General features: G+C 37.4%; 1 protein-coding gene across 2 annotated transcripts in view; it reads left to right on the top strand.

The window, feature by feature from the left end:
* Positions 1 to 25,034, top strand: part of CRY1 (cryptochrome circadian regulator 1) — a 39,841-nt gene extending 14,807 nt beyond the window's left edge. Inside the window, exons 2-14 of one of the 2 annotated variants that reach the window (XM_053944176.1) lie at positions 8,319 to 8,427; positions 11,707 to 11,849; positions 13,216 to 13,400; positions 14,754 to 14,842; positions 15,424 to 15,564; positions 15,660 to 15,971; positions 18,511 to 18,662; positions 18,761 to 18,963; positions 19,725 to 19,826; positions 20,838 to 20,930; positions 22,115 to 22,186; positions 22,294 to 22,401; positions 24,363 to 25,034. In XM_053944176.1, the coding sequence (XP_053800151.1) occupies positions 8,319 to 8,427; positions 11,707 to 11,849; positions 13,216 to 13,400; positions 14,754 to 14,842; positions 15,424 to 15,564; positions 15,660 to 15,971; positions 18,511 to 18,662; positions 18,761 to 18,963; positions 19,725 to 19,826; positions 20,838 to 20,930; positions 22,115 to 22,186; positions 22,294 to 22,397 (1,705 nt within the window). In that variant the 3' untranslated portion in view covers positions 22,398 to 22,401; positions 24,363 to 25,034. Of the gene's footprint in view, positions 1 to 8,318; positions 8,428 to 11,706; positions 11,850 to 13,215; positions 13,401 to 14,753; positions 14,843 to 15,423; positions 15,565 to 15,659; positions 15,972 to 18,510; positions 18,663 to 18,760; positions 18,964 to 19,724; positions 19,827 to 20,837; positions 20,931 to 21,457; positions 22,187 to 22,293; positions 22,402 to 24,362 lie in introns of those variants that run through there. The other variant, XR_008431228.1, reaches the window with a different exon arrangement.
* The last annotated feature ends 764 nt before the right edge of the window (positions 25,035 to 25,798 follow it).

Raw genomic sequence — 25,798 nt, 5'->3', positions numbered from 1 at the left:
GTAAAGATGTTTTTCTTCATATTCAGATGGAGCTTCCTGTATTCTAGTTTCTGCCCATCGTCCCTTATTCTGTCGCTGGGCATGGCTGAAAAGAGTCTGGCCCCATCCTTTTGACACCATCCTTAAGATATTTGTATGCATTGATAAGATTCCCTCTCAGTCATTTCTTCTCCGGACTGCACAGGCTGGGCTCTTTCAGCCTTTGCTCATTAAAGAGATGCTCCAGTCCCCTCATCCACTTTGTAGCCCTCTGCTGGACCTTCTCCTAGAGCTCCTTGTCTTTCTTGAACAGTGGAGCCCAACATACCCACTCACAACCCTGGACATGTCATTCCGGATGTGGCCTCACCAGTGCAGATCATCTCCCCTGACCTGCCTGGCAGTGCTCTTCCTAATGCTTCCCAGGGTACCACTGGCCTTCTTGGCCAGAAAGATACACTGCTGGTTCCTGGTTTAACCTGCTGTCCATCAGGAATCACAGATCCCTCTCTGCAGAGCTACTTTCCAGCAGGACAACATTTAACCTGTACTGGTACTTTCATGCACTTCTCCTGTTCTCCATGACCTTTCAAAGATGATGGAGAGTGGATGATGGTTTAACAATAACATCTGCCAGCTCCCTCAGCACTCATGGGTGCACCTCATTGGGATCTATGGATTTCTGGATGTCAAGCTTGACTGAAGGATGCGCCTCATTGGGATCTATGGATTTCTGGATGTCAAGCTTGACTGAAGGATGTCTAATCTGATCCTCCTTGATCAAAGGAAAATCTTCCTTTTCCCAGACTTTCGCTCTTGCTTCCCTGCTCAGGGATTCCTGGAGTCTGGCTTTAGCAATAAAGATTGAGCAAAGAAAGCATTCAGTAACTGTGCCTTCTCTGCATGCTTTGTCACCAGGGCACCCATTTGATTCAGCAGTTGAGCCCATGTTTCCCTAGTCTTCCTTTTGCTACTTGTAGCAAAAGGTAGGAAAGAAGTCCTTGTCATTCTTGACATCCCTTGCTAGATTCCATTCCAAATGGACTTTACCATTCTTTGTCATATCCCTGCATAATCTGATAACATGCCTTTATTTCTCCCAAGTGGCCTGTCCTGTTTTCCATATTCCATAAACATTCTTCTTCTGTTTCAGTTTTGTCAGAAGCTCCTTGCTTATCCATACAGGTCTTCTGACTCTTAAAATGTGTTTCTTACTAATAGGGATGCACTGGTCCTTAGCTTGGGAGAAATGATGCTTAAATATTAACTAGCACCCTTGGACCCCTCTACCTTCTGGAGACTTAACCCATGGGATTCCTCTAAGTAGGTCCTTGAAGCAGCCAAAAGTAGATCTCCAAAAGTTCAAGGTTGTAATCCTGCCTATTACCCTGCTTCCATCATCTTTGGGGGATTATGAATGTCTTCTGAATAGGACAAAAAAATTGTGTGTTTCCTTTCTTTGGGGAATGCTAACCTGAAAAGTTAGTTCAGCTGGAAAGAAATTAATGAGGGATGGTATGTAAGGAAATGCCAGCTTTTTGCCCAGTGTGAGATAGATTTAATTCAAATAAGTTTGTTGTTCCTAATAGAGCAGTACTGCTTGCTGTGGTTGATGTTCTGTTCTCACTCCATATCTGAAATAGTCTTTTTTCCTTAGTGTCAAAGAAGATGCACCCAAAAGGACCCAGCTTGGCGAGATTAAATTTTAAACATGGTTTTCTCTTGATTATTATTCAAAGCCCTTTCATCTGTTTTCAAAGAATTGCTTTTTTTCCGCCCCCAGGAACCTCTTTTACAGCTGTACATGGGCTTGGATGTATCTTGCATTTGTCCTCTGTCACAGCTCTGCTTTGGCTTGAAGATTATAACAGTAGTAAATATTAGGGGAAAAAAAGCCAAGTAACACACATCATGGTCAGTGTTTGGTTTTGTTTTTGCAAGTGGATCAGCTATACTAAGTTATGAAAGATGCTGTAGTCCTGAATTGCTCTCTAAAGGAGCTGTTTTTTCTTCATTGACTGTAGAGCAACCTTGCAGGAGATTAGTTAACTCCCACAGCTACTTCACTTCAGTATCTAGAGTTTTTTCCTGCTCTTGTGTATAAGTTCAAAGGATAATACCTTTACGAAATGTATTATTGTATACCACTTTAGGATGTGGAAGTTGGATGTGAGAGTCGTTGAAACAATGTGGTACAATAAGGGATGTCTCTGTGACCTTGATTTGGTAACAGGAAAATACTACTGTGGCTGGCTGCCAAAGGATGCTGTGGAGTGTACATAACACTTAAATCCTGTCTGAGCTTAATCGTCTTACAGTTTCATAAGAATATACTGCTTGCAGTAAGACACAGTGGTTGGTGACAATCAAACAGGAAAATATACTGGTAAAATACTGCATATTTGTATAAAGGGACATCAAATTTGAGATACTTCTCAGTGCCTCATACTCTGGTTTGGTTTTTGATTTGGTATTCGCATTGTGATTACTGTTGAAATTAATATGAGGCGTATATTTGCCTTTTACTGAAATCTCCTTATAACCTAATCAGACATATGGCAAAGTATGTGTGAAAGAAAAGTGCTCTTGCTTTCTCTCTGAAGAGAAAGAAATGGTACATGATTTGTGTGATTAATACATTAGGGTCTAATGCTGTAAATTGTACTCTCTCTAGTAAAATGGGGTTGTTGTTAAACCTTTTTCTTGAATCCAGCTCTACTAAACTCTGAAAGATGAAGGAGGAGTATCTGATAGCATTGTTGGAGAAAACAACTGAACAGGGTAATAAAGCTAGCAGATATTAGGCTGCCTAAAATAATTCTGATAGACAAAGTCTGGGGAGCAATCAAATACCCATAACAACATGAGTCTCTTGTTTGACAGAGCTTTTCTATTGATGGAAATCAATGGATTGGTGTGAGGACTAGTGGATAGATAAAAGGTATTTAAAAAGAGAGGTTAAACACAAGTTTGGATGGGTTGCTGGAAGTTGACCAGTTGTGGGTAAAAAGTATTAAACTTAGGAACAGAACAAGTTTTAGCACTGTTCCTTTTCACTCAAATTCTTAAAGTTCCTCTCAGAATGAGAAAGGCTAGCTAAATTCCTGTGTTTTGTGTGTCTGGGCAGTCTAACCCTCCTGCTAATGGTCAAATTCAGAATCTGGATTAGTTTAGAAAACTTACTCTTAATGGTTTAGCTCACTAGCATTTTCAGATGTGAATAGCAGCTGCAAGAGAAGTCACTGCATTTTAAGTCTCCTCAGTTCCCAGTAACTGCCCTCATTTTGTACTGGCAAGGATGCTTATATGTGATTGTGGTTTCTGAGTGTTTATTACTCCTAAAAATAACCTCAAACAAGACTTAAGGGTAGCCTTAAATAGTGTGTCTATAGGTATCCTTCTTGCAGGTCTCCTCCCTAAATAAAATTGTTACCTTTCTAACAGGCTGCTTCTGACTTCTTCCCTGTATAGTCTTTAATCATGTTAATAATGCCGAGCCAGGAGCATTGCGTAATGTAGTGCTTGCTTTAGGTCATTTTGTTAATGGTTAATTGTGTTGACAATTACTTATTGAAGTTTTTGAATAGCTACTTTGATGGTATCAGTTTCTTTCAGTTGCCTGGTAGCTGAAATTATGAGCTGTATTATGCAATTATTGCCAGTTTCTAGCAATTAATTTCTATTTTAGACCCCAAGCATACCTTGTATTATTGACAGCAAGGAAGGTTTGTGGAGTTTCTTGGAGTCAATTGCTAAGATTTTATGTGCATGTCTTTTAAAGAATGAAGTCTTCAGCAGCTTTTGTGAAAGTTCTGAAGATCATAATTAGATGTCTCTGGCAAAATGTGTGTAATGCTCTCTAAGAATGTTGCTTGCAGACAGGGATGCTTTACATCAGTATCTTCTCCATGTTAAAATACGTAACTCTTTTCTGCCTCCCTGTATCATGTCAGTTATGCATGTATCTCACATCATTTGCTAGTGTGAAATCATTAGTGAACATTTCCTTCTGGTTTGCCTAAGGGATGTTTGACACTAGATACAGAAAACCGGGCTGATAATTTTTATCAGATTAGAGTATCTGGGCATCCTTTTTGTGTCTCTTAATGAAGTTTTTAGCTCATATAATTCATTCAAAGTGCAAAAGAAAGTGCTTTCCCATTGACTGTTGAGGGATAGAAGTTAGTTTAGATTGCAGACTCAGAAATGTGACCTGTTATTGTAAGGGGAGAGTTAAATATCTTTTCATTGCCAGAGTCTGGTATATAGTAGAGTTTAACCCTAGTAGCTCTTACTTCATAGCTGCTATGAAGAAACTTTGCCTCTAGAGCTCATTTACTGAAAAGAAATACATTCTATGAGATGGAGGTTTCATATTCATTTTCAATTCATAGACTAATTTACCATTCCTGTGAGAGGAATGTGTTTGTGAGCATTTTGGTGGATCTTTTCAGAGAGAAAGGTCAAGTAATTTTGCATTCAGTTAAAGATGCTGTGCTACTTCTGCAAGTTTTAGGCGACTAATGAGAAAAAGAGGAGGTGAAAACTTTGTTTATGACAAGTAGTTGATTAGATTATTATGTTTCTTGGTAAGGTGTGTTTTTAAAAGTGATTATTTAAGAAGGTTCATATTTAATTGAGCAAGGCTTTTTGCAGGGGAGATTGGACTAGATGACCTTCAAAAGTCCCTTCCAACCCAAACTATTTTGTGATTCTATAAATCTGTGTAAAGGCTTTTATGTTAGACAACTTCTATTAACACTTTAATGAAAAAAATGCCTTTAGATGTAGTATACCATAAATACAGTGGATGAAAACAAAAGAGGTGAGTAATTATTTGCATCACATTTTGTTAAAACACATTTGGTTCAGCTGAAAGAATCAAATATGATAAACAAATGGCATGCTTCTTCTGAGTACCTGTGAGCTGAGTGTGTGTTCTGGAAGTCAAAAGCAGTATTCTTTTGCATTGCTATTACTCTAAGTATTGTAAGGTCCCTAGAGTTTGATTTGGTCTGTTATTTTTGAACAATGCACTTTCTGTGAGTCTTGCAACACAAGCTGTGGTTGGACTGTGTTTAATTTGTTCTGGTTTTTATTGAGGTAAGGGGGAGTGTGTGTGTCCCCTGGCCACCCTCCTGCTTTCTTCCTACATATATTTAACAGTTTGAGTATATACTGTTATTTTTGTTAAGTACCTGAAAGAGTTTTATGGAGATTGAAATGCTGGAGTGTGGTGAGAGATAAGAGAGATAATAGAGGGGATTTGGGGAACGAACAAATACAGATTAAACAGTATTAAGGGCAAGTTTAGGGATCTTGGATGTGAATTGGAGACTGGGTCAGTGCATGTTATCTTCTTGAATAGGATTTTGTTCCAAGCCCAGACTAGAAGTTACATGTTGTGATCAGTCAGGTAGGAAGAAAAGAGACTGAGAAAATAGAGGGAACTGAAATGCCAATAGGAAAAAAATCAAGTTTCCTGAAATACAGGAATAGTTATGAATGTTTTATGTCACCAGTTTCTTTCCATAACCTTTCCCTCTACTATGTGAGATGAGTTTAGACAACAAACAAGCCAGTGTCACAACAACAAAACTCCATACAACCAAACCACAAAAAAACCAAACAAACCCCCCCCCCAAAAAAACCCAAAACAAACAAAAAAAAACCCCAAAAACCACCTGACCCCCTGGATTATTCCAAAGGTATCCAGGACAGTATTGCAGTTTGTCTTCCTAGTGATTTGTGAAGTATATGTGAATGCACATGCTCCTTGAAAGTGTGATTCACATGGATAAGACTAATGAATAGTGTCTGTCATTCCAGGTTTAAAAAAATGTGAGAAAATGAAGCTGTAATTTTCAGACTCCAAATAGAATTGACTTTGTCCTGGGGACATGGAGCTCAAGTTCTCTCTGATAGAAGCATATGCAACCCTCATCTGATTCTTAAAATAACTCCTGCATGGTTTCTAACTGAGTATAGAAAAGTTTCTTCTTCTTCTTTTCTAGCTACCGCAGAGTTTTTTCAAAACAAAACTGAGCAAAGTGAGAAAAATTAGGCATTTCTGGTTTGTTCCAGTCATTAAACATCTAAACATAGTTTGCCAGCCAAGAGGCCATTCTATTCTTTTATGCTGGCTGCCAACAGGCTTGTTCTTATTCTTTCAGGTCAAGTGAGCCACACATTTTATGTATTTAATAGCAACCAGGGGAGGTTCCTCCCAACCTTTCAGATATTATTTTTAAGTTTTTTCCCCATGTAAAGTTGGAAGCAATGTGTGTTAGATAGACATCACTTACGTATTGCTAAATACTTAGAAAATGGATATTAGCAGGTTTACAGCAATCATGTATGCTATATCCCTCCCAGAAGGCATAGCATTTTCACTGTATCTGGTTAGCTTTTAGGATTTGTCTTCAAAATTTACATGCATATGAACTCCTGATTTTTGTAAACCTGGTTGCTCAGTGCTTCTGTCTTCATAACACGGTGGGTACTTGCGGAGGCGCTCGTGTCCTTCTGTGGTAGCTGTGCTACTTCTCAGCAGGCGCAGTTTCCAGCTGTCGTGGCACTGCTTCCCCTGCCTCGCTCTCAGGCAGTTGTTCTAGAGGTGTTATCGCTGTGGCCTTGCACCTGCAGTGTCATTACAGCAGCCTTTCTCAGGAGTAATGGACTGCAGTGTGGGAATTGCCTCTTTTTTTTGCCCCCTTTGGGTGTAACCTGTGTTTATGGCAGGGGATGCAATAATGTGTGAGCGCAGAAATTAGTGATCAGCAGGTGCCGACTCAGCAGTTGCCATGATCAGCATGTGCTCTGCTGAGTGCCAGCAGCATGGTAAGGAGGAATGGCTGAGAGGGCTTGAGCAGCTCCTGGTGAAATGTGTGTTGTTAGTACAGAATTACAGAATGGTTGGGGTAGGAAGGGACTGCTGGAGATCAGCTAGTCCAGCTGTCCCTGCTAAAGCAGGTTCACCTGGAGCAGGTTGCACAGGATCATGTCCAGATGGGCTTTGAATATATCCAGGAAAGGAGACTGCAACCTCTCTGGGCAGTCTATTTCAGTCTTCTGTTACCCTCAAAAAAGTTTTTCCTTATATTCAGATGCAGTTTCCTGTTTCATTTTGTGCCTGTTGCCCCTTGTCTTATTGCTGAGCATCGCTGAAAAGAGTCTGGCCCTGTCTTCTTGACACTGTGTTTAAGATACCTGTATGAATTGATAAGATCCCCTCTCAGTAATTTCCTCCAGACTACACAGGCCCAACTTTCTTAGCCCTTCCTTGTAAGATGTATGCTGCAGTCCCCTCACCATCTTTGTAGTCCTCCACCAGAGCCTCCCCAGTAGTTTCTGGTCTTTCTTGGGCTAGGGAGCCCAAAACTGGACTCAACACTCCAGATGTGGCCTCTCCAGTGCAGAGTAAAGGGAGAGGATCACCTCCCTCAACCTGCTGACCATGAGAAAAATATTATGGAGGAGCCACTTGTTGGACTGGAGAGAGTCCAGGGGAAGGGCACTCATCTGGGGACCTCCAGCACTTTTCTTTCCATCTGGCTGCAAGGCAGAGTTCTTTTTTTTCCTCTTTCCTTTTGTTTTTATTTCTTCCCCAAACCACTTTCACCATTGGAATTATTATAGTTATTGTATCTACTAATAAATTTTTGCACATGTGAGCCTGTCTCAACATTCTTTGTGTAGCTACCTGTTTCCCTTAAACACTTGCAGATTTGCAGTGCCCCATTCTTCCCCCCCCCCTTTTTTTTTTTTTGCCTGATGTGCTAATTTGCTTATTGAATAATTTGGTGAAGTTACAGCCAAGATGCATATGTTATATAGAGGGCTGTTTCTATAAATGAAGGGCAGAGGGATAGTCATGACTGTGTACTCCTGGTATGCTGCTTTTAGTAACAGTTCAGTGTTGTAAGAAGGGCTTGGGTTACGTTTAGTAGCAGTGTGCCAACAGCTGATTATCTCTTTGTTCGTTGGTGTTTTTTCTGTACTGTAGGTGTTTTTCTGTCTTTGGAATGACAAGAGACTTGTAGTTTTAGTTAAGACTAGAGTGTGTTTTAGTTCATTCCAGAGCTGAATAACATTGAGGGGAAAACTGAAATGACAATGCGGTTTGGTTTTATGAATTATGTATTGTGGAAGATATTACATGGTATAATACCACTGTAAGCCAAGTGTAATTAGGATGTGACCATGCATGCAGCACTAAAATATGCACCAAGTCTTCAAGGTCTGATAATTGTTGTTGATTATTCTTCTTAGTTACGTTTTGCTATTGTAAAATTGTCTGGTTTGCCTCAGAAAATAAATGTTCTTTTAAATTCTTGCAGATTCCTGCTTCAATGTCTCGAGGATCTTGATGCCAATCTGCGGAAGCTGAATTCACGTTTGTTTGTTATCCGTGGACAGCCAGCAGATGTTTTCCCCAGGCTTTTTAAGGTAAATGCCACCTTAGTTGTTGTTTCTATCCACAAATATGACCAACAAACTAATCACAGCTAGGAATATTTCTTGTACTATTTCATTCAGTGCAAGTTATTCATGCAAATACTGATCTATCCTTTTGCAGTTTTTCATTAAGGTTATTTGTGTTAGTTTTGAATTGTTCCTCTCTAATGTACTTATCACCAACTGAGCTGCGTTGCTTTAAGACTTTACTGGTTTTTGTTTTTTTTCTTTCCAGAAACAGAATTGATTTCAAATGTTTTGCTAAGTGTAGGTACTGTATATTACTGCATTTTCCTTTACAGGTTCCCTTTGTAGTACTGAAATAAAATTTTGTGCACATGAATGCATGTTCAAAGCCTGACCTGTAAAAGCAATGTTTTATTTAGGCCAAACATCTGTTGTGATTGCTTTTTGGCCGTTAAAGGTGATTTAATAAGCTTTTTTTCTAGTAGTAAGATTGTTAAAAGCACAGTGTAACTAAAAAGTGATTTCTAGTCAAAGAAATTTAAGGCTTTTGTGGAATGGGGTCTTACTGAAAGAATTAAAGCTGTGCGTGATTGCTACTGATGGTAATATGTTGTCTATGGATAATAGTGTATTTAAGGTAGTAATACTCTAATAGTATTGTAAAAATGAACACTTGGCATTGATTTGAAGAGTTTTTTCAGAATGATTGAATTGAGGTGACTGAAACAAGTGAAACTGGGGGATACAAAAGGAGATATCCATTTTTCCAAAGAGGTCAAATGTTCATTATTTTTAGTCCCAGGTCTTCAACACCAACCTGAAAACTCAAACCACATTTCTGTCTTCATTATTGCGATTTTGTTGTGAAATGCTAACTGGATGATACTTCTGCTGGTCTTTCCTTGATTTCCTCTCAGTGAAGAATTTCCTGGAGGAGTACTGTGGCATTAGCTACTGCTTGCAACCCCTCAGATATTCCAGCTTGTTGTAGCTGTCTGCCAAACTTAGTTTGGTTGCATTTAAGTAGGAGCAAAGGTCTTCCTGTTGTGTGTTGCCTTCTGGATTTGAGCAACCTCTGACAAGTCTTCTTAAATACTTTAATGACTACTTTGACTGCTCCTGTTTCAGATTTTGCTGCTAGGCTGATCTTTCTATGCCTGGCAGCATTGGATTGCCACATTTTTAGAATATTAATTTTAGCTCTGAGAAGAAAATTAAAATATCTTGTAATATAGATACAGCGTACAGCAATCAAAAAAGAACATCTGTCTGTGTCTTCTGGTTCCTCAAGTTAGTGTCTTTATCATATATTGGTTCACTAAGGGGCTTTTCAGGATATCCTCTATGCTCGAACAAGTTACTGAAGCTCTTGAGGTTTTCTTCACTTTTGAGTGAAGTTGACCTGGAACATGCATCTATGTCTTATAATTATATTTCACAACTTCTTTTGTCAGAGCAGTAGCTGTACATCAGACACTTGCAGTGCAGTGAAGGGCTTGTAATACTGAACAAAGCTTTTCAGATCATCTCTATTAAATGTTTCAAAGGTGAGCAATGATCCTGACCCTGAAGAACGAACACATGTGGAAAATATAAGTTCAGTTAAGTTTGGAAAAATAACTTCAGTGAAGTCATTAACTTAGGTAGGAGATAGTGGAACTTGTGTAGAGCCCTATCACAGATGCCAGCATCTGTAGATTTCCTGGGAATGAACGTATCGCCGCTATTTCTTGGTAAGGCTTTCCTTTTCACAGTCTGAAGAATTCCTTCAAAAGGCAGAACAGTGATCTGTGTTTATCCATACAAAGATCTCAAACACCTTTAGGCTCTTTCATTTAAGTTTTGGCTTGTTCTTGCCTCATTCTCTTCAGTTTGTCCTACTTTCTATCTATAGCTCTTTGGGCTGGGCTCAATAAAGAAAATAGAATTGAAACAATCACTAATTTTTTTAATGCATCAGTGTTGCTAAAACCATTCAGCAGTATGAGTGTGTGCAACATTATCTGTGTCTGTGATTCTTCTAATTGGCTAGCTCATGCTGATGTGATCTGGGTGTATTCACATTACCAGCAGTTGTCTTAGAGTTTCTTGACTTCCTTAGGCATGTGACTCTGTTTCTTGGACACTCTTCTTTGCAAAACGCCGGGGGAAAGAAGGGTTTAGAAAAGTATCTGCTGCAACTCGTCAGACAGTGGTTTTATGTTACAGAGCATTATGAAATGGGAAGTAAATGTTACGTGATGGGGTAGGAAGTTGCTTGAGGATTCAAGGCCTGCTGGGTTAGTCTTGGCAGACTTAAGAATGGTGGGATCCCAGCCTTGTTTCAAAGAGCAAGCACTCTTTGGAATCATCTGTCCTCAGGGCTGGGCTTCATCTAGGAGAGAGCTGGAGTTCAGAAGTGAAATTGCACCCTTGGTGATTAGCATTTAGTGCCCTTGTCTCTGGTGTAAATCCAATTCTCTGAAATAATATGGTGTATTAAATCAAGTCATTAAGATTCTGAGGGATTAGAAAGGTATTTGATTGATGTGATGGCTTTCTAGGATCATCTTGTGCAAACTTCACGTTTCAAATTTCCTACTGTTGCAGAAGCTTTAGCCATTATTGATCCCTTTGTTGCCTTCTTTTTCCTCACCTATGACTGTTGGCCTTGGTAACAGCATCTCTGACATAAAGAATATTGAACTTCAAGGTATAAGGCATTCTCTTTGTAGAAGACAGCCTTTTTTTCTTTTTTTTTCTTTTTTTTTTAATTAAGAATTTGAAGATTGTCTGAGTGAGGAGAAGGGATTTGGAAAAGGTAAAGAAAGTGTTTGGTGATAGGACAGGGCAGTATTTCCACCCCCCCTCCCTTGAAACTTCAGTTGTGCTCAAGCTGACAGGCATATGTAAAAAGCTTTTCTGTAGAGCAAGGTACTGCTGCTGATCCATGTTCAGAAGACAGCCTTTGTCATCTTCCCCTTCTTTTGAGTCTCTTAAGGTATGTGGATCCTATAGTTAGAGATGAGTTTTCAAAATTTGCATGGAAATTATTCCATTACATGTTGCATTAGTGAGCACCCACAGTAATAGGGTGGATGGAGGCTTTTTTATGCCTGATAGCTACTTAGATGCCAAAAAGTTGGATTTTATTTTTGTTCTTCTGGGTGCCTAATATATTTTGGATCTTTCTGTATTTCTGATAACTATCCACAGGTAATAGCTGGCGTTCCATTCTGCCCCTGTCCTTTCAGTTCTCCTTACCCTGACCCTCCATCATGCAGCTGAGTTGCTAAAGGACCACACTTTTGGTTTGTGTTGTAGGAATGGAACATTGCAAAACTTTCTATTGAATATGATTCGGAACCATTTGGGAAGGAAAGAGATGCAGCTATCAAGAAACTGGCTAGTGAAGCAGGAGTGGAGGTCATTGTTCGGATTTCACATACATTGTATGACCTGGACAAGTAAGTTACCATTTACCTTGGATTTTAAAAAAGGAGGGGGGAAAGCCCCTTGGAATTTTATGTAGTATTTATTTATATATTGTGGGCTACTTTCCACACCAAACAGTTCATAGTTAGGAAAACTACAAATTTGTTTTATGTTTCATTTTTATCCATCCATCCAAATTTTTTTACATACTGAGTAGAACTTTGAAACTCCAAAAAATTATATGTAACTGAATCTGAAATGCAGTTTTAATTTGGAGTTCCTTTGAAAATGAGGTTTATGTTAATTAGCTGTCATTTATAATTAAGTTATTCAAACATGTCTGTAACTTCTCCCAGATAACATCTGGTTTTGCTTAGTTGCTTTGTTTGTTTTGTCTTTATTTCACTTTTTGTACACAAGTTATGAGAAAGTCCTTTATGTTTTTTTAAGAACTGTTTTCTACCAATAATCTATTCAATAAGTAATTGGGGATTGTTTGCTATCCCTGTGTTGTCTTATTTAATGTCTTGTTATATTTTTCCACAGATCTATTTAAGGGATTGGTGTTAATTCCCTATTATAGAAACATAATCCACAAACTAGTTACAAGTGTAACTTGTCTTCTCTTAACATTAGGTGATTTACTGTGGTAGCTGCCCATTTTATTCTGTTACAAGCCAATGTATAAGAGACTGTTAGACATATGGGAGGGCAGTGAAATGGGAAGTATTTACTTTTTGAAACCCATAGATGACTTTTTTTAATCCCAAATTGGAAATTCTTTTTTTCCCCTCCCAGCCAAACACCCTGCTAAATAACCATTTGGTTCAATCTATCACTTTGTAGATTTTAATTTGAAGTTTTTCTTTTTTCCAAGACTTCAGATACATTTTAAATGGTAATGCAAAACACGAAACTGTGTTCTTACAACAGTCAGTGTGTATAAGCTACATGTTAATTTCCCCCCACATTAAGACAGTTTTAATATTGACTACTGTTCTCAATACCAGAAGGGGAAAGTGAATTTCTTTGAATGTAAATACTGTGGCCTTGTATGTGACTTGGATACTTCTGTATGTAGCTCGGATCTCTGTCTGCTTTGCTTTTCTTTGCCTTGAACTGCCCATGTTCATTATATCCTTGTTCATGAGGAAATTTCTATAACCCAGGAATGAAGAAAATAAGAAAATTGACTTGGTTATAAACAGTTAATTTATAGGTCTCCCTAGTGAGGAAAGAAGGATGGTATATTTAAAGTTCTGTCTGGATTACCATGTATATTTGGGATTCTGTGTAAGCTGGAGGGAGGTAAGGAGAGCTTTCTGGTGTGTATATTTGATAAGAAAAACTTAAATACTATTGTCTGACATGCTGCTTTTCTGTTTTTCTTTAATACAGAATAATAGAATTAAATGGAGGACAGCCTCCTCTTACTTACAAGCGATTTCAGACCCTTATTAGTAGAATGGAACCCCTGGAGATGCCTGTGGAGACTATAACCCCAGAAGTAATGAAAAAATGTACTACTCCAGTTTCTGATGACCACGATGAGAAATACGGTGTGCCATCACTTGAAGAGCTGGGTATGTTCTGAGATTGCTTTGACATTTTGAAACAAGTAAGATGTAATCTACCACTAAAAGCACAATACTTAAAACAACATGAGGTCCTGCTAGCAGGTAATTGTTAACCTGATGCAATTATGGCATACAAAAGGGGAAAAAAAAAAAGAGAATCAACTCTGTAAATTTTGCTTGTTTTCTGCTAAATGACAGGTCAGGTTGATCTATACTAAGTACTGTTTGGCTTCTTGTAATACAGCATAGCCATTTTCCCAGGGTACCAAATAATTATTAAGCTACTAATTAATAATCTTTCATGCTTCATTTTGTATTAAATATACTTTGTATCTTTGTGCTTCAGGTCATTTATCTGTCATTTAACAAACTAGTTTGAAAAGAACCACCCTCTTGTCTTGATATAGAGAAAAAAGATAGTAATAAGTTAATTAATTACTTTAGAAGGCTCTGAGGGAAAAAAGCCTTACAGTTCTATAAATGTAATTTTAAGGAATAGTATCAGCTATTGTCCTGTGAAGCTTCTCATCTCTTTCCAGTTTCCCCACACATCCCAAAATACAGCCAAATGTGCTATGACCTCCAAATTGCTAACAAAATGGTCTGGACAGATTTTGGTTAACTGTTATCGCCCTCTCTAGTCCATTTGAACTCTTACAAAGCAGACCTTGGTTTTTAAAGCCTTTATAAGAAGCGATGATCTCACTATGCAGTGGTTAAACTATAGGCAGACATGTTCTCCCACACATCTGGTGAGCAATCTTGGGGCTGGTGGAAGGATGTGGGGAAAATCTGATTGCCTTCTTTTTATCTTTCTTCTGCGGCTCAAGTACGTGTTTATCATCAAATTAACAATCTCTGTTACTTAAGTTGAGGTCAGTGATACCTAGGAATCTTCTGAAGATGGCACTCACCCTTTTACCTTGGTGGAAAAGTTTTTAATTCTGTAAATTACAAAAGCAATTGTTGCTTCTTAATAGTAATTTAAAAAAAATAAAAAGTTATGACTTTAGGATAGCCTGCATATTGTAGATTAGGAAAATCTGAGGGGTCACTTAATGCAAAAAAAAACCCAAACAAACCAGTGTAATTGGGACTGAAGTAAGACCATTCAGCATCTGAAATTTTTGATGTATATTAATGTAAATGTAAAGGGAAAAAATTGAGTTTTGCTGCAAGTTAGAGGTATTGGATGTGCTTTGAGAAGACTTGGCTGCGTACTGTTTTAAAACAGACTTTTTCAGGTGTCCAACTTAAGGTTTTTCTAAGGGTGCAGTAGTCAAGTATCAGTATGCTGTAATTTTGTTGCTTTAGAGTATAAGCAAACAATCAATTTCCTTGTTTCAATTTGTCTTTCAGGTTTTGACACAGATGGTCTGCCTTCTGCAGTGTGGCCAGGGGGAGAAACTGAAGCTCTCACACGCTTAGAAAGACATTTAGAACGAAAGGTGTGTTTCAGATCACTGCAAGACTGACACATCTGGGAAACATGGTTACTCTTTAGTGTGAAAGCTAAAGGGATTTGGGCAAGTTGTGTTGAAAAAAATCAAACCCACAAACTTGAACTCAGGGCCTCAGTGATGTAAATCAATAGTTTGTTTTTTAAAGGTGATAGTAAATTATCTTTGATATGAATTTTAAAGATAGTCTGTTTTACTCTTCTGTACTATAAAAAACTTAAATTTATTTTCGAAGTAATTTTATTTTAAAAAACCCATGCATTTTATAACTTTGAAGGGGAATTCTTCTGACAACTAATGTATTGCTAGTTGTCTAGGTTTCCATTGTATTTAAAAGAAAGGCACAGATAGCTCTGGAAGACAGTCCATGCCTTCTACATTGGGTTGAATTACCTTCTAGAGGTTCTGCTGATTCAAAAGGAACGCCTGTGTATCGTAGGTGACCTGACCATCTGTCCACTGTTTGGATTCAGTTACAGACAGTGTGTGATTTCTCCCCTTTCTAAGTTGCTATATAGGCTCTAGTCTGATTTTGCTGTGTGGATTTTGTTTTGTTTTGTTTTTTTAAGGCTTGGGTAGCAAACTTTGAAAGACCACGAATGAATGCAAATTCCCTTTTGGCAAGCCCTACGGGGCTCAGTCCCTACCTCCGCTTTGGCTGTTTGTCCTGTCGGCTCTTTTATTTCAAATTAACGGATCTGTACAAAAAGGTAGGACTTCTGTGTAGTCAGATACATGTTGTTAGATGCCATGGTTATCCCCTACTTCTCCTAATAAAATGTTTTTCTTTAATGGTGATCTTCAGGTAAAAAAGAACAGCTCCCCTCCCCTCTCCCTCTATGGCCAGCTGTTATGGCGTGAATTTTTCTACACAGCGGCGACTAACAATCCACGGTTTGATAAAATGGAGGGGAATCCTATCTGTGTTCAAATTCCATGGGATAAGAATCCTGAGGCTTTGGCCAAATGGGCAGAAGGCAGGACAGGTTTTCCTTGGATTGATGCAATTATGACACAGCTTCGTCAGGAAGGTTGGATTCACCATTTAGCCCGGCATGCTGTAGCATGCTTTTTGACTCGAGGTGACCTCTGGATTAGCTGGGAAGAAGGAATGAAGGTATTGTTTCTTATTCTTGAATTTCTTAAAGTGCCTGTTAAAGTGTCAGGTGGTCATTCTATAATTGTTGCTGTGTGGTGTAAGTTGAATTTTAAACTTTAAATTGTGGGCAAAGCTAAATTGGTTCTGATAAACCAGGTGTACTGAAATTTTACCTCTTGAATGTTCTCTTTTACTGGAATGTTATGTTTCTTGCAGTCAGAATAGGTCTGAAATTCTTTCAAATTTGAGATTTCTTCCTAAATCTTGAAAAATAAACATGGATAACTATTGTAATTTAGATTTTTTTCCTCAATTGTTCTGTGTGTGAACAATTTCTGTTCCTATCTTGCATCTGCTTCCCTGCGAAGAGTAAGTACTGTGGGAATAAAAGAGAGAAAACAAAAAAACTGAGAATGTCCTTTCAGCAATTTCTGTCACTTTGCCCAGTGTTAGAACAGTGCGTAAAGGCAACATGATGTGGCTGAAGGCTCATTGCAGTTAATTTTATGCAAGTATAAGATGTTGAAGTTCAAATCCAAGATGTCAGTTTTTTTAAGAAAACAACAGAATAATTTATTCTCACTAATTAAGCCTTTTAATCAATTTTACATTTTTAGAAGTGTAGCATAACTTTTACTAAGCAATAATAATCTATTAAAAATTGAGAATCGGACAATTTTATTTTTGAAATCTAAAAAATTTAATTGCCATCGGGATTTTGACCCCATATTTCTGTATGTATATAATCATATGAAATTTTCTTTATTAACAAATCAGTTGTAGGCAAACACCTTTCAATTAAAAAATTTGGTTACTTCTGCAGTTCACAAATACAGACACTGAAGATGCACATACATAGATAATTCAGTATGTTCCAGATAAATTCCTCTGTAAATTACAGGTATATGGCAGCTTGTTCTTACTTTTGCAATAATACAGATATATGAAGGCCCCAGACTTGTGCAGTGGAAAGATGTTCAACTCAAGTTTCCATAGCTAGCAAAAATTAATCTGGCATTCCCCGTGCTGTTATTGCCAAAGTCTTACTACATGGCAGCACCTAGTGGAACAATTGTGTGCTAACACACTTCATGTGTCACCATCTATTTGAAATGTTTTTGAACGTGTTTTAAGATAAATCCTATTTTTTCAAAACACTTTTTTCCCAAGTAGTTGCAGATATTTAGTAAAAGATACTTTTGTAACACTTAGTGTATACTGTGGAATGAATGCCTCATTGAGTATATGGAGCAAGAGGTTGAGAGATCATTGTTTAATTGTATTACCTTATTTAGACCTTGTATAGGAATAATATTTGTTGAAGTTGGGTGGCAGTACTATGATGTTGAGTTTTTAGTGCCTTAGCATGAAGAAAGATGGTTGCTTTGGAAGATTTGGAATTTATGTAAGTTTGAAGGAAACTCAGAACTTGCAAAAATATGTATTAAATAAGTATCTCTTCTTAAAACTACTCCTAGGTCCACTCTTTGTATAAAAGGTCCTTGAGCATTGTCCTTCACAGAATGAGGCTTTGCTCTGGTTTTTGTCAGCCTGATTACTAGTGATCTGACTGAGCAGATAAACTTGCTTTTATACAAGTTAGTACTGTCTGGGTTGAAGATGAAAAAGCAGTCAGTGCTGGAAGCATGAATGTTTCACAGCTTCTGAGCTCCAGATTTAAAGTAAAACCCTCATAAATATTCAACTTGCTCATGTTTTGTTTGGTGGTGGGGTTTTCTTGGTTTTTTTTGGTTTTTGTTTTTGGTGTTTTTTTTTTTGTGTTTTTTTTTTTTTTTTTTGGTTTTTTTTTTTTTTTTTTTGTTTGTTTGTTTGGTTTGATTTTTTTTTAATATATATAATAGGGGTAGCAAATTAAAATCAAAGTGTTTGGAAGATTTTTTTTTTTTTTTTGGTCTTCAGACCAGAATTCATTACCTGTCACACCATCCTTCAGTGTTCTTGGTGGTTCATAATGCCTCTCAGAATTTGAGTGTGTTCTCAACATTGTGACTTGCTAGATTAACTATTAGCCTTCAAGAACACAACTTCTACATGTTTGGGGTGCCCTAAAACTCTTGAATTCTTCTCTTGGGATTCCTCACATAGTGAAAGGTGCTGTGCAAGTTGAGATATTCAGACCAGAATTTGAGTTCAAAATGTACTTTGTATGTTCCCTGTTTTCTGGAAGTTTGCAAAGCTTACTCAACTGTGATGTGATGAAGCATTTCTTCTGAAAACAGCAAATGCTACTTGGAAGCCATGAGGCTCCAGCCATCCTTTGGGGATTCATTTTTCAAGGATGTGTTTATTTAAGAATGTGTAGCTTGCTGAGATGCTTACTGCTTGCAAGTTTGTTTACAGGATAAAAGCCTGGTTATGATTTTTTTTTTTTTTTTTTTTTGTTCTTGAGTTTGGCATTAAGGCATTTGCAATTGCATGCTGCCAGGTAAGAGAGCTTAAATCCAAAACTCAGGAACTAATCCTGAAAAATCCTGAAAAAATAGGTGTCTTGAAGGTGTGCCATGCCCAGACTAACTTGTTGCACTGATTTCTTAAGGTCTTTGAAGAGCTGTTACTTGATGCAGATTGGAGTGTGAATGCTGGAAGCTGGATGTGGCTATCCTGTAGTTCCTTCTTTCAACAGTTTTTTCACTGCTACTGCCCAGTGGGTTTTGGCAGAAGAACTGACCCAAATGGGGATTATATCAGGTAACTCACAATCCAGAAATTGCAGTGGGTGTTGCCTAAACTATTCAGCAGCTTTATACTTAACATGACCTTTCTACCTTTCTGTTATTTTTTTGAAGACGTTATTTGCCAGTACTTAGAGGTTTCCCTGCAAAATACATCTATGATCCTTGGAATGCCCCAGAGAGCATCCAGAAGGCTGCAAAATGTATTATAGGAGTTAATTATCCCAAACCAATGGTAAACCATGCAGAGGCAAGTCGTCTGAATATTGAGAGGATGAAACAGATCTACCAGCAGCTTTCACGATACAGAGGACTGGGTATGATTATAGTTTATTTGCTTTATTTATTTATTTAAAACTTCTCTCACCTTCTAGCAATTAATAATTTAGTCTCATAGCAGTGAGAGTCAGGTCTAAGCTCAGGGTGATGACCAGAGTTCGTATCCAAGTAAATACTATATGTAACTGAGAAAGGAAAGAGTTTGAGGGGAGTGCCTCTCCAAATATTTCCTGGATTTTTTTTCTCTGGGTCTTTGGACGTGTTTTTGTTAAGCCAGGCCTTTTGTGCATGCCGATAAACTCTCATACAGTTTAGTTTTACTACCAGTGATTAGAAATTTAATATGGTTCATAACTTCAGTGATACTGTATTTGCATATGCAAATGTGTTGCAGAAGTAGTCACCAACCCAGCCCCTGGTGGATTCTTCCCCTTTGCTCTGAGATGTGCAGGTGCACTGTACTGCTCAGGAAGGTGTGAGCAGTCAGAATGTTCAGATACTGGGTATTGAATCAGGATATGTTGCATTTAAACCAAACATATTGGATATGTGTAACTAAGGAATATTGGAAACGTGCAGAATATGATGTAGAAAAAATCAAGGAAATACGAACTAAAATTGTTTGGTAAGAAATAGAAGCAGGCAAGACAGAGAGGTGTTCTCCTGTCATAAAAGGAAACCAGTTAAGGTGAGGGTGGAGAATTGGCTATCACACGGAAAACAGAATGCTGCACTTGATTTTTTTTTTTTTTTTTTCCCTCTAGCTATCTATCTTGATATATTTTGTCTTGTTTTTTAGGTCTTCTTGCAACTGTGCCTTCTAATCCAAATGGAAATGGAAATGGTGGCCTAATGAGCTATTCACCAGGAGAAAGCATTTCTGGTTGTGGTAGTACAGGAGGTCAGTGAAATTCTTTCAATACTTAGAGTTATTGGGACAGAACTACATGAACTTCTTTTGTAATGCCCTTGCCTTTTTGTATTATAAGAAAGAACTGCTTTCATAAGACAATTCTGAGTGCAAGTCACAAATGTTTTCAAATTTATTCACTGCTTGATAGTATTTGAATATAGACATCTTTAAATTATTTTTTAATCTCAAATATGCAAATATTTTTCACCTGTGTTTTTCCCCCTCCAAAAATACTTATTAACTACTATCAAACAATTTGATTTCAAAAGCATTTGAATATGATTTTGTCCTAGAAGTATATAAGCATCCTGATATTTATAATAAGGAGTGACTTGTGAACTTTTAAGTGAGAATTACTAACTTGTAAAGCTTTCTAATTCTGGCACTAGATTGCTTACTGGAATTTATTTCTACTAAGAGAAAATAAGAACAGTATTAAGATTGTATTAACCCATGGTGTATCTTATGTACTATATACACCTTAGACTCTTCAATGTAAAAGGATACAGCAGAACTGGAAATCTACTGGCTTTATATTCTTTGTAGGCTTTAGTCAAGGTTAGAAGCAGATTGTGGAGGAAGATGAACCTTATTGTTCTTAACCAGTACAGTTCTCTTAAAGATTTAAAATACAAACTCTTTAAAGCAGGGTTCTTGAGCTTTTATTTTTTGTAAGTTTTGGACATGTATAAGACAAGAAAGATTTATTTTTTAAAAAAACTAACATTATATACACTCTTTTCTCTTTAAAATGCATTCATGTACTTACACTTTTCACAACAGAGATGTATTCCTTTTGTAGGAGGTTCAGTGAATATGGAAAGACAAAAGCCCTTAGAGCTTCGGACCTGTAATGAGGGGGTTTGAAAAAAGAAAAAAGTTTAAAACCCACAATAAAAAGCCTATGTCTTGAAGAGTGGGGTAAACCCCCTACATTTTAAATCCCAAAACTGGAGTTTTACCTTCTGTTATGTTTAAGTCTTCTCCCTGCCTCTCCAGGAGCTCAGCTGGGAACTGGTGATGGTCATTCTGTTGTTCAGTCATGTGCCCTGGGAGACTCTCATACAGGAACAAGTGGAATTCAGCCGCAAGGTATTATGGCAGTGCCTGTCTGTAGAGGATCTCCAAATCCTTGCAACTATGGAAAACCAGACAAAACATCAAAATAGCATGGATAGATTTTGGTTGACAGCTGCTGTCTGCAACATGAACTGACCTTGTTTCTGTTCTTGAAGCATAGAAATTATTTCTTAAAGTGCACTTGTTTGTCTTGTCATTTTTATCTCTCAAGTGCTCATCTAGAGCAGTATTTGTATGTTTTGAGTGGGAGGGATCACAAATATGACTAAAAAAAAAATAAACATTATCCTAGGCTACTTTAAAAGAAACTGAAAACCAGAAGTTCACCTTGTGTGTTGGATATCAAAATTTGTATGTTATCTTTTCCCTGATTTCGCTACCACTTTTTCCATATATAATTAATTTCCACAGTTTTGTGTGGATAGTCTCTTATTGTGGAAGCAAATATTTGTTACTTTAACTATACAGAACCTTAAGCTGTGGTTTGTGATAGATCCAAGTTACAATGAAATTTAACCAAACTGTTTGTTTCTTTGCAGTCTTAACAGAGGTGGTGTGTTTACTGATCAGGAAAGGCTGTAATCTGTGTTTTGTTTAAGCACCCAGAACGTAACTGGAACACCGCAACTGTTCAGAACAAGAAACCTTGCAACTGCTTCTGCTGATTGCACTATTCACGCAGAACTCTCAGTTTCAAGGTTGCCAGTAGATAGTTTACATGAATCAGAAGAAAGTTCTCATTTTTCTTTTAACTTACTTGCTTGTTTTGTTTTTCCACAACTAAGTTATGCTGGGGATTCATTTGCGTTGCTATAACAGGATAAAAAAAAAGGACTTGGCAGAAGTAAAATTTAAATATAAAATTTAATTTAAAATTTCTAACAGCTTATAATTAAAGTGTTAGGGTATGCAAGCATTCTGCTTGTTGCAAATATAATGCATAAATATGTAGGTACCAAATGTTCACTCTGCAGATATAAGTGCATATATGTTTAACTGCTGTGGACTACCATGAAGCTTATTTTTCTTTTGCGTAAGAACTCTTCTGCATTCAGGATAGTTTCTGGCAGGATTTTTCTTGATGATGGAAAATAAGTCAATTGGCTCCTTTTTGTTGTTGTACAGAACATAATTTCACACTTGCTTGCAGCTCTAAATTTTATGTAGTATAATAAATATCTACTGTATCTGAACAGGTTACTGTCAAGCAAGTAGTATCTTACACTATGCTCATGGAGACAATCAGCAATCACACTTATTGCAAGCAGGTAATTTAAACAATATTGAAAAAAAAAAAAACAAACCCCAAACACTTTTCTTGGATATATAAGGGTGCAATAGAGTCTTAATGTAAACACTGATTTTAAATTATCAGGAAGAACGGCCCTTGGTACTGGCATTAGTGCAGGGAAACGCCCAAATCCAGAAGAAGAAACTCAGAGCGTTGGACCAAAAGTCCAGCGACAGAGCACAAATTAAACTGGTAAGATCTGAGGCACCTTCAAGTTATCAAAGTTCTGTACAAATTTTGTGTCTGTGATAACATTCATGTCACTGCAATGTAAAGGATCCTAAACTATTGCTGTAGATATTTATTTTCTGGGGATGGGACAAACAGACAGTATGAAATTTCTGGCTCTAAGAGTTTGTGAAGTATAAGATAGGAAGTAGTGGCAAAAATCAAGCCAGACTGAAGATTATCAGATACAGATCCAAGTGTTAATGAAAGGAAGATGGATAAACTGTGATTTTAATATGTTAGCAGAGCTGCTTAAGTAGCTTGAGTTACTCTCTGTTCCCACATCGCACCTTAAGCTGTGCCAGTAGCATTGTTTGTATGAATGTGTGGTGACCTGAATCAGGAGACTAAGACAACTCAGGGCCTGGATTAGTTTAGATACGTAAGTGGACTAAGCAGAACATGTTTTAGAGAGATACTGCCAAAAACCTGCAAAATGCTGATGTGGTTCCTGAGTGTGAAGATGTAGGAACAAATACATCTTTGTCATTGGTCTGTAATCGAAGCAGGTTACTCAAGATTGCCCAAATCTGTCAGGTTGTGGTGAAAAAGACTTGAATTTGGAGAAGGCATTGTAGATGGATACGCACAAACGGGTGTGAAAATGTGGAGAGAGAAGCAGAAAACTGGAGAATGAGTTTTGCATGTATAAAATCATCAAAATAGAAAAGTTAAGTCAATTGTGATATTTAGATAAAGTTTGAAACAGGATAGAGGAAAGAAAAGGCCACAATTGTTATACCTGTTCCCCTAGTGAGTTTGATTTGAGAGGAACAAGGAAGATGACATGAAAATAATCAAGACTAAATTAAATTAAAGAGTAATTACTAAGGAGGAAAGCTAAATAATGGAGGACTGTCTAAAATAAGAGGGGACACGATTTCAAGACTGGGAGCGTGGCTGCAAAGGTTAAAAGTGATCAAGATGTTTTAAAAAATCAAGTGGAGCATTGGTCATCATGAAATTTGAAGAATAAGTAAGAACAGCACAACAAGCGAGATAATAGCACATGGAGAGACATTGTTGGAACTGGAAAACTGGAAAACCGTACAACAAGTGTAGGAGATGCATTCATCATCTCTAGAGATAAAAAGGGAAATTCAGTCTACTTCATTTGGTTTTGACAGCAAGATCTAATTTTGCTTGTTATACAGTGGCAGCACTTTGTCAAAGTTACTGCAGTGTATTTGGAGCACTGTGTCGTACTGATTTGATTCAGTGCGGAACCAGAGCATTGTTTCCGTAATGCTGTCAATTGAGGAAGTGAGCTGAGACCTTAGTGAGTGATCCATCTGCTATTTTCTCACATACTGGAAGCCCTATAAACTGCTTCTGTGTTCTCAAACTGATTTCTATTACTTGGATGGGCCAGAGTGGAACATAATTCCAACAGAGTCTGTGTTTCAGTAGCTGTCTAATCCTTAGTATGTGTAGATTCATTCAGCATCCATGTTTTGTATTGCAGAATTCCTTAGGTGCTCATGTCTGTAGAAGAAGTACCTGCAGAGCAAACGTCTGGTTCCTGTCTAAGTTCTTTTTCAATTGAGAGACAGGTTGGAGGGGTTTTTAGTTTGGCAGAGAAGATGATTTGGTTAGGGGTGTTCAAAGCATGCTGCAAAAGCATTATAGTCAATACAAATATCAGCCAGGATCATACTCAAAAACACTGCTGGCAAAAGGTTGTGCACTTCTGAATTGCACTCAAGTAGAGAGTACAGAGGCTTTTGTTGGGTTTCTCTTATTTTGTTTCCTTCTCCTTTTAGCCTCTAAGGTAAGAAATAAGAATTCTGAGTATTTGGGCCAATACAGATTGGGACAGGGATTCCTGCATTGAGAAGGGGGGAATCAATTTTGGTCCCTTGAATTGTCTTCAAAGACTCACATCAAACTGCTTAAGAATTTTTTTTTTTCTTTTTTTCTTGCAGCTTGATTGGAAGAGAAGTTTGCCACTCAAAGAACACATGGGACAAAATTCCTGCTACTCTGTATTGGAGCTAAAGTGTTGTGAGAGTTCATGTTCTAAAAGTACATACTTTTTCATAAATTATTTTCAATTGTTCTCAGTTGTTGTAAACAAGTCCAATTTTTGGAATGCATTATTTCTAACTGGCATTTCTATGGTTTTTAACTTTTTAATGACTCTTTCACAAAGGGCAAATTGAGTTTTGTATATAAAGTATTTGGTGAAGAATTTGCTAACTTATTGTAAATATAAATATTCATGATTAGTGATAGACCCATCAATATATTTTTGATAATCTTTCATGTATATGGTAGAAGGAAAAGCTATAGTGCTGTTCTGAAAAATGGATGAAAATAGAAAGTTTGGAAGTTTTTAAATCATTATTATTTTTAGATTACATACTTGAACTCTGTATGATCAATTTCATATTTTCATAATGTAAGTGCTTAGGACTGTGTTTAATCAAATACAGTAGAGTTGTAACCGTAATTAATCACACCTGTATATAAAACACATGCCAATTTTAGTCGAGTTGTACAATTTTCATGTATATGTCCAGTCCTTGTATTTCTCAGTTGCCTTGTTCAGTAATGACATACCTTGTTAATAAAAGAAGATTGTATATATAGATACATATGTTTGTCTTTTGTGTAGTCTATCGCTCCTGCTTATAGTTCCAAACAGAACTGTTTCAGGAAAGAAGAGAAATACTCTTTTTAGACTTAATCTGGAAGTCACAAACAAGGAACTATATTACCTTTTACTTCCAAATTTCATGATACTGAAGCAAAACAATATTCAAATTATCCAGGCCTTTTTCTTGAAACTAGCATTTCTGAAATGCCAGTTTCTGAAAATGTATTCTGACCATTAAATATTTTTCACCAATGTATTTAATAAGTGTTTCTTCACAATCTAGGTGTTTGGTTTGGTGTTTTTTCCCTCCTGTAATTGAAATCTGCTTGATAGCAGTGAAGTCTTTCCTGCAATGCATTTAATTTGCTGCTTTTTGAGGATGTTGATTTCAGACTTGCTTGAATGCTCAGTCAATACTGTCTCAGATTTTTAGAGAAGTTGTATCTAAGTGTTTTCTCAAACCATTAAGATCTCTGAAGAAGCAGTATGAATTTGCATATGACTAGGTTAGTTTCCTACTTGAATGGGTGCCCAAATTAAAATCCTGGAATATACTGAGTTGGAAGGGACCCAGAAGGATCACAGAATCCAACTTCTGGCCCTGCACAGCACCATCCCCAAGAATCTCGGGCACCTGAGAGCGTTGTCCAAATGCTTCTTGAACTCTCAGGTGTGCTGTGACTGCTTCCCTGTGGAGACTGTTCCAGTGCCCAACCACCCTCTGGTGAAGAACCTTTCCTTAATGTCCAACCTAAACCTCTC

The sequence above is a fragment of the Vidua chalybeata genome, chromosome 5, assembly GCF_026979565.1.
Source record: "Vidua chalybeata isolate OUT-0048 chromosome 5, bVidCha1 merged haplotype, whole genome shotgun sequence".
In the NCBI taxonomy this organism is placed as follows: Eukaryota; Metazoa; Chordata; class Aves; order Passeriformes; family Viduidae; genus Vidua; species Vidua chalybeata.
The sequence above is the reverse complement of the archived record's forward strand: the minus strand, read 5'-3'. Positions and strand labels throughout refer to the sequence as shown.